General features: G+C 37.5%; 1 protein-coding gene across 1 annotated transcript in view; it reads right to left on the reverse strand.

Moving 5' to 3' along the window:
• AGTPBP1 (ATP/GTP binding protein 1) overlaps positions 1 to 9,457 on the reverse strand; it is a 54,775-nt gene that overhangs the window by 20,757 nt on the left and 24,561 nt on the right. The window contains exons 17-23 of the mRNA XM_010082779.1: positions 9,233 to 9,320; positions 8,381 to 8,525; positions 5,932 to 6,085; positions 4,991 to 5,171; positions 3,415 to 3,544; positions 2,916 to 3,047; positions 1,108 to 1,284 (exon numbers count right to left, since the gene is read on the reverse strand). Of these exons, the coding sequence (XP_010081081.1) occupies positions 1,108 to 1,284; positions 2,916 to 3,047; positions 3,415 to 3,544; positions 4,991 to 5,171; positions 5,932 to 6,085; positions 8,381 to 8,525; positions 9,233 to 9,320 (1,007 nt within the window). The remainder of the gene's footprint in view (positions 1 to 1,107; positions 1,285 to 2,915; positions 3,048 to 3,414; positions 3,545 to 4,990; positions 5,172 to 5,931; positions 6,086 to 8,380; positions 8,526 to 9,232; positions 9,321 to 9,457) is intronic.

Raw genomic sequence — 9,457 nt, forward strand, 5'->3', positions numbered from 1 at the left:
GGAATGCTTCTAGGAATGCTTCTGTTGTTAATTGACAAAAATTAACTAATTCATTTAGTAGATACAGACCTACTGAAATTCCTGTCAAAGTATCTGTCTTCCTTCTGCCTAGGGAGTTAAGCATGGGTTTTGGAGCATACATTAATATACTAAATATACCTTGTTCTAACTTTTTTGTGTGTTCCTGCCCCACTCCCCACCACCAACCCCTTGATCCCAGACTTCTGATCCTCTTTTTGTCAAGCACTTTATTTGAGGCTCGTAATTTTCTTGATTAGCATTCCTAAACTCTATTTTCCAGCAGAGGAAAGTGTGACTTCTTCCATGAATGTTCATTTTAAAAACTTGCTTCAATTTGTAGCTAAATTTAACCCAATGACAAAAGCTGAAGACCAGATGTGAAGAAATTGGTCCTCCTTTTTTAACCCCTACAAATATTTCCTTTGAATTAAGTTCTACTAGTGAGAAGATACAAACAGGGTCACCTTTTGTTTTCCAATATTCAGCCCTGTTAATACTTTTGAAGCGGACAAACTGAAAACAAGTTTTAAGTCAAGAAGTCAAACAACTATGACGAGTTCAGAGATGTGTGATTTGCAGTTCTGGTAACCTCATAAGTGTTTTGATTTATAAGCATGCTTCTACAGCTACACAGGAAAGCTTCTGTAAGGGACACTATTAAATACCTGCTGAAGAGCCATGAACTGCCATGGTGAAGTCCGAAACTGCCATGTATAAAGGAAATTTTTTTTGTAGTATTGGCATTTATTACCACCCAATTCTAATAATCTACTGGAAAGAACAGTTGTGATTTTTTTTTAACTAGATGCATGGATACGTGTTACAAGCAATAACTGATCTTGTTAAAACAGTCAATAAGCATAACATACTGGAGGGGTGCGTGGCTTAAGTGACTGATGAAGACTGCCATGCAATCTATTATATTGTAAATTATGTCACTTCATTCTAACATTAGTGTACACAGATTTTAGAATTCTGAGTTTTAGAAGTTTAAAGCAAGCAAGCAAGTGGGGTTACAGAATAAGATATCAATGCAAATGGAAGAAATCATAAAGCAAGAACAGTTTAACTGGTATGTTTTCTTACCTTGTATTTGCCCTGGTCACATCCACATAATGTGCTTTCCATTGTGTAGCTCCTTTGTACTCCTATCTCTCTCCAGACAACAACTCGTGCTGTTGATTCTTTGGACTTTTCCACTACAAAGCTGCAGCTGCCCATGCAGAATGCTGGGGCAGTTTGACTCAGGATCTTGGGGAGTGCCTGCAGGAAAGCAATATGAAAAATACAGCAATTATTTTATTTCACTTACAGAAGCAGGGGAAAGATGAATATGCAATCACAAACTGCTATCAAAAAAAATGTTGCTGCAATTTGAACTAAAACAAGAATGAAAACATTTCTCCATCTTGAGTTCTCAAAACCCAGTGTGTTCAAGTGACGACAGGTTTGCCATTTCCTACTTAATATCCTCTTTTTCAGAACCAATCACTAAAATTGTTCATCATGTAAGAATCAGGATACAGAAGAATTCTTCAAGTGATCACTATCTCCTCCTAATTCACCGAGCTAACTTGGCTCAAGTTAAGTACACTACATACCCCATATAATTAATTAATTCAGTTTCAGACTGTTTCAGACAATTTGAACAATTTTCAGACCTAACACAGGTAGTATTTTATCAATACATAAAATTCACTTGTATTCAGCAAAGCACTAGGTCCACAATTAACTTCAAGAACGTGAACTGAAGTTCAATATAATGGTTTACATAACAGCTTTGGGAAAAGACAAGAAACAGTTACGCAAATGTATGTATTTGACTAATGCTAAATCACTACATTCTTTACAGAATTTATTTGTACTAATTAAGCCAAAACACGACTGCTTTGAATTTCAGTAGTACATATACCATTATTAGTGTAAGCTTGCCCAAACATTTCAGTCCACCTTTTTGAAACTGAAAGGTTTTTCTTCACAACTCTTATTGACTATTGTCTTTTGGGTGCTATGGGAGTGCAGGCTGAAGTGACAAAACACCATATAAATGTGTTGAGCAGCAGATGCGAATGGCACCAGACTCAACATCCAGCAAATCATACGAGAAAAATCAAGAAGTGACAGAACATTTTTAAAGTAACTGAGATTTGAGAAAAAAAATCTGAAAGCATCTGTACTCATGTGCACTCACGGATGCATAACAAGCGTTTTAACATGCACTCACACGCTTTTCAAGCTTAATTCTCCAGCTCCTCAAAAAACCCACAGTTTGGATGCATTAGGTTGGTTGCACAGATTTGCAGTTGCCACAAGGCGGCAGTGGAGATACACAGAAGGAACAGGTAGCACGTATTCTTGAAATCTGGAATTTTTGAAAGCTTATACAATGCAGTGGATGTTGTTTGTGCAAGTTAATTATATATATGTGTTAGGGGCACGTGCCTTAACTACACTGTTACAAAAGGAACCCTGCATATTTCCATATTTCACAGAAGTGAGTATTTCTCAGAGCAATTCAGTATTTTTATTTTCTTGTTGCTAGAATATTGTTTGTCATGCTTAAATGACTTCTTTTTAATCCAGTAGTTATAAATGCACAGATGCATATTTTCCATGCATTTACTACAACGGTAATGTTGAACACAAAAAGGCACGTATTGGTACTCAATAAAAATAAAGCAGTCTACTAACACTAAATCCTTAGCTGTATTAGTGTACCATATTTAAAGCTCTCAAAATACTGTGACATACACTCATGAAATAAAAAGAGATCATTCTAAATAAGTCTGCTTATACTATAAAGTCCCTATGTTCACAGAATACTATTGGGAAGTTATCTGAAAAGTATATTTTTAATTCATGCCAAGTGAAAATGGTACAAATGTCAAACTTACCCTGTAACCAGGGTCTTCCATCAGGTCACAAGAGGCAGCACTAAGATTTGTGTGCCACATTGTCTCTCTGATGCTGCAGCCATACATAAATACATTCTTTTTACGAGAGTGACCATGATAATCACAGTAGACCTACAATAAAACATTTGTCAAAATAAAGCCAAGGAAGATGGAATTAACATTTTATAAAAGTAAAAAAAAAATAAATAAAAAATTTTCATCTGGACTGTTGAAAGTTCCAACAAACTAGGAAACACAACTCCTCATATAATTAACTTGTGCATTAAGACAAAAAATGTAGGATTAATCTGAGGAAAGTTTAACCTCCTACCCTAGCAAATGAAACAGATTTCAATCCAAAGGCCTGCAGAAGAGCAGTTCTTCAAATCAAGTTTAAGTGTGACACAGTTTACAAGATCATATTCAAATATTTACTTTACAGACTAACTACATAAGCAAGGTTAAAAAGATTCAGAATTGCTTACACACGGATACTCACCAAAGGTAAACGTTTTATAGCAGCCATATATTGCAGTAACCCTTTAGCATGGTAAATAGTGGGATGTAGATCTGGATTTGGATTTTGCCACTGTCTGTTTAAATCTTCTCCACTTAAAGAGCAACGGTGGCTATTGTGGGGGGTGGAAAAACACATGATGTAGTCTGTATTGCCATACTTTTAAATAAGCCTCCCCCACCCCACCTCAAGTTTTCCTGGTCACTACTGCTTCTTTGGAAGGAGTCTGACAAGAAACAAACTTCAGTTTTCTAACATGCCAAATAATAAAAGCGTTTGGGGGTTTTTAAGTTATGTTACAGAAAACCTAAAAATAAATTAGAAGTAGCTTCTTATATGAAGTCAGTTGTAATCTTGCTGATTTGCTGTTGAAACCGAAGGCTTGCGATTATATTAAAATGCTAGTTCAAAATCTGTAATTTCAAATACTGGGTCTCTTTACAGTTTTGGTGTCCTGGCTTCTGTAATATAAAGACTAATACCAACCAGAAATCTAAGACTTGAAACAGGAAGTTATTAGGAGACAAGCAGCTGTGAGAAAAACAAGAGGGAAAAAAAAACCACAAAAACCCCAGCAAACAAATAAAGACCATCTATGTATTCAGTCAAGTATCAGCAAGAGCTTTTAAACTTGCAGAAACTCATGTTCATGCAGTGACCTTCAGTATATTTGTCTTCAAATTGTGTCTGCTGGGACAGATTTCTTAATTGTTCCTGTATTAAACTTTCACTTCTATTTGTTTTATTATATACATGCTTTTAATTATATAAAGACAGGGTTCTACACAAAACCACAATTGCTTTTGATTTTTATTATTTTGTTCACAAAACCTTTAAAAATACTACCCATAACTAGGTAAGAAGGAACTGTAGTTTCAGCATACCAAAATTTCCATTTCATATGAATTCCCTGTAACCTGTAAATAGAGACTGCTGAATGCTTACTCACAGCAGTATCAAAATGTCCTGAAATATCCCTTAAATTTATTAAGAAAAGTGGTAATAAGTGAAGGAATTACCATTAATAACTTCAATTAAACCAGGATACTTTCTTACCCTCTCTTGCACATCTATTAACTTTCCCCTTTCAGTCAGATTTTACAACAACCATTTCCATAACATCCTTCTAAAAACTATAATAAAAAAAGGAGAACAATTACATAAAAAGCTCAGATACAAGGACTGTTCTTTTCATGAGAACCATGAACTTGTTTAGCTTTTCCTAAAAGCAGATGTGCTCTCATCTAACACTCTACGCCTGTCCAAGACTGTAGTTCAGAGGGGCAATCAAAATGCCATGTTAAATCACACATGAATGGTTATCATCCATGAAAACCTGAAAATGCTTTTTATAAAACTGAAATTAATGGAACAATGCCTTTAAAAAAGCCAAAAAATTGAAAAGTCCTAGCAATTTTGTAGGTGGCGGTTCTTTTTCATATTAAGTATTGTGTTTGTATGTTTCCAGGATTAGTTGCTATTTGTTGTAGTTTTTTTAATAACAGATGCAAAGACACAGTAGCAGAGATTACAGATTTGTGAGTAAGCTTATGCTTACTTTCCATTGATGACTCCATCTGGATTGAGCATGGGAATAATTTTGAAAATATAAGATTCTCGTAAACATTGGGCACTTGGATTATTGCTCATAAGGTATTCCAGCGTTCCCTTCATAACCCAACTTGCATTAGTCTCTCCAGGATGTACACGAGCAGACAGGAAAACATAAGGACGATTCCCTAAAAAGAAGTATGCATAGAAGTTGCAAAATATGATTCAAGCTAAGTAAATAGTTTAAGTTAAAAAAAAAAAAAAAGAGGCAACAGCCAGCTTCATTTATTACAATGCAAAATACAGTATTTGGGACTTGAGTATTATTGAGTATCAGTACTATTGATAGAGCTTGCTGTTACAAGGACTGCTAATTACAGAACTCTCACAATGAAGTGTTAAATTCAATCAGATAATTATACAGCCACAACTAGTACAGAGTTACCAGTTACAGTATGATGACTTTGATGGCTTTTTTTCCAACAGCCAAGAAAAATACTGAAGTAGAGGAACAAACCAGGAATGCTGTCGTAACTAAAGGTAACTTCAAATTGCAGTAGCTTAGAAAGATTAGTAGCTTTATGAAAGGTTTTTTTACAAGCAAATAACCTGAGCACTTTAAGAAAAAAGTTACTCGGAAGTCAAGTACTTTTTTTTCCAAGAAGTGTTGTCTGCAAAATGTAACATACAAAAATATCTAGTAAATGATTTAAAATATATGAATATACATACTCTCATATATCCAGATATAAATAACTTTGTATCACTACCACAAATAGAAATTATTAAATACAAAGCAAATCCTGAATATTAATTTAATTTAAGAGGCATCAATTAACCTTATTTTACATGGTTATTTTTACAACGCACAACAGTTAATACTGATTTTTTTTCATAGAGCTAATTTTACATTATTTTTAGTTTATGAGAAAGAAAAGTCATACTTACTGAACTGACAGATATGTTCATAGTAATTAGACTCTGGCATGGCTGTAATAGTGACTAAAGGACAGCTGTTGCCAGCCAGGGTCTCACAGAGAATATCTTGCCGAAAATATATCTGTTGAGGGTTGTGCATAGATTCCAGCTTCTGAAGATGCATCTTCATCCCAAAAATAATGAAAAAAATATTTCAAATCTTTTGCAGTCACATATCACAGCGTATTCCACCAGTACTATTTAATCAATCTTTCTTTCAGTTGTTCTAAATGAATGTTCAAGTTTCCATCTTAATTTTGACCACGAAATATCATTCTTTACATTTCTGACTGACTGAATACTGCTCTTTATAGATTCTGGCTTTTGCAGGAAAGATTTGAGGAAGATGCTTTGATACCAGATGATATTGTAAGGGTATGGGGAAGATAAGAACCTCTGTTTCATCAAGGTTATCTGATCAGGGACCTTTTCAGTGCAAAAGGGGACAACAAATAAAGGGAGAAGCAATAAACAGGAACAAAGAGAAACAACCCTGGTAGATGAGACATAACAGAAACAATAGCAAAGACTGAAGTCTCCAATCTCTAACTGACAGGCCATTAAGAATCTACAGGCAAAGCTTTGGAGAGGGCCACTTGAGGGACAAGGAGGAAACAAGTACAACATGAGGACCTGGGATATTCAATAGTGGCCTGCAGGACTATACAAAATTTATTCACCTGATCCCTACAGTCTGCCCTTTGCTATCTCTCTGTGCAGCCCCACTCTCCTGTGCACACAAGTGCTGTGTGGACTAGGTACAACTAACAAGACAGGTGTGAGTGAATTTGGGGTCAGCAACTGGAGTAAGCAAGGGTCTCAGCATCAGCAGTTGGAGAGAACACACCTCTTGGGAGCATTTCTGTGGTCACCACAGACTTCGTGTCAAAACTAACAGCTACTGTTGGAATCAAAGTGAGCAGACTCAGTGCCAGCAGCTGGAGCTACAGGCAGTATCCCGAAAACCAGCTAGTGGGCAGGTAAGGGCGAGGAAGGGTGTCTCAGTGCCAGCTCCTAGAGCAGCAACATGAGTTAAATCCCTGTGCCTGGTACCAGCTGCTGGGGGCAGGGAGCAAACATATGCATCTTCCCCAAAGCTAGGGTGCATGGAGGGGTGCGTGTGCAATTTGTTAGCAAACTTTAAGATTGACTGCCCAGCAAGTATGAGGCCCCAGGTTGAGGCAGGGGTATCAGCTGGGCAGAGTCCACGCTGGCATCTAGGGGGAACCACAAGTGCCGAGTGCCTGGTGAAAAAAGGGTGCAAATGCTCACATCTGTTTGCTAGGGAGCATTAAGCCGGACTAGCCTGCAAGTTGGGAGGCCTGCACAGCAGGTAAGAGAGACTGGGATCCAGGCAGGGGTATGGCACAGATGGGCCACGCCAGTCGTCCACAAATGTGTGTGTGCTCATGGTTCTAGAGAGTGGGTGGGTGTGTACTTTTACTAGTGAACAGCAATCCTTACCAGCTGGAGAGGAGGAAGGGGACTTGGGTGTCTGTAGTTATCTTTCAAGCAAGTCCTGGTAGTGTTACACAGGGGTGCTGCTGAAGGTGGCACATCCTAGTAGTGTTACACAGGGGTGCTGCTGAAGGAAGCACCTTGTCTGTGCCAGTCTGTGTAGCCAGCTGTGCTGGGGTGGGAGGCAATTTGCAAGCGTGTGCACACGAGTCTGTCTCTCTCCCTCGCTTTGGGATACACGCTCAGACTCACTAGTGGTTGAACCTACAAGCAAACAGGAAAGCAGCAGCCATGTCCACCAGCCAGGGACAGAGACCCCTGGGTCCCTTGGCTGTGTTCCAGCTGCCAGGCAAAAGGAACCACCAGGCCCCAAAGCTATCGGAGGCAGCAGCTGCTTCTAACACATCTTAACAGATACTTCTTCCACAAGCAAGTACGGCTTAGCAAAAAGCTTCATTCAATGCTGTTATAAACTGGCCGCTGAATCCTCAAGTCCACTTCTATTGTTATGATAGAAACAACCAACAGATATTCCAGCCAAGAATGTTGCTTGGTACCAAAAGCTTCACAACACTTCTTTAGCTAACTCATTATCCTAAAACGGTCTCTATCTTATATCTAGTGAATAGGTCAGTTATGAAGATGTATATGTAGAACAGCAGGATGTGAGTAATTTGACTCAAACACAAACCTTCATCCAATTAGCAATGTTTCCAGTCAATTATGGATTATGACTCCCAGAAAACCCACTTAGCCTGCAAGTATCAATCTTCTTTTTCCAGGGACTGTTCTCCAGAACTGCCTACACACTTTGCCAGTCCGAACACTAATATTTTATGAAAATTCTCCAATTTAAGGAGCATTTTTAACTTTATAAAAAGAAATCAATCATGAATTCCTACATTTCACATTGTCCAAAAGTATAAATATTTATCTTTGTAACAGATCATAGTCTTCTCACCTTTAAAGTTGAGTATGTGTATGGGTAATGGTAAGCAAAATAGCAGACATCATCTTTATGCTGGAAAGTCACTGTGAATGTAATTGTGTAATAAGATTTTCCCTTCTGACCTCCCGCGGCAATTGAACTTCTTGAAAAGTGATTCCTAAGAGTAAAATGAAGGTAATAAACACATTTGAAGCACATTTTTTCATTTCGTTATTCCTGAACATGTAGTCTTAGAGTCTGTAAAAGTTTTGGTGACTGTATTTCTCCTCTGTGTACATCCAGGCTAAATACACTGGTTCCCACCAACTGGAAAGATACATTATTATAGCAGTGACACACATTCATTCATTCATGTTGGTAAAAGGTAGGTAAAACAACAACGAATCACACACACACAAAAAAAAAAAGGGAAGCAAACAGCGGTTGACCAAGCAGGATCATGCATGGGTATGCTGTACCATCTCATCCTGTCTTCCAGGATTGCTCTACAATGATTGCACCATAGAATACAGGAGATTAATCACAAGCACCACGTGCTACCCATATTACTGGAAGTCACTATGAAGATTTCAAGGAAGCATGAATATACCTTCCCTTACAAGCCTCTCTGAAAGAGCATGCAATTACTGACAAAAGTACAAAAGATTAACAGACTAAATATTAGCAGTGAGCTAACAAAATAAAACCCTATACATTTTGATCACTTCTGTTACTCTCCATAGTAACTCAGGAAGAAAACTCTGTTCACAACTGAACTACTAAAGTAGAATTATCTAACTCACAGGCAAACACTTCTCCTCAAAAATTGCACCTCATACTAATCTTCAGTATAAAAATTGCTGTATGTTTGACTAGTGTACTTACTTATAGTAACAAATATCTGTCCCAACACGAGTCCAACATGGTCGAGAATTTAATGCTTCTTGAACAGAATACATGAGGGGCTGCATACCTTAAAAAAAAAAAAAAATGCATCTCACCTTAATGCTTAACCTAAACATCAACACTTATATGCGAGTCTCTGAACTGTCTATACTCTTTTACTATCATAGACTGTGTTTTCATTAATGCCTGGGTATTGTACACTCT

This window comes from Pterocles gutturalis, unplaced genomic scaffold, assembly GCF_000699245.1.
Source record: "Pterocles gutturalis isolate BGI_N339 unplaced genomic scaffold, ASM69924v1 scaffold3700, whole genome shotgun sequence".
Classification (NCBI taxonomy): Eukaryota; Metazoa; Chordata; class Aves; order Pterocliformes; family Pteroclidae; genus Pterocles; species Pterocles gutturalis.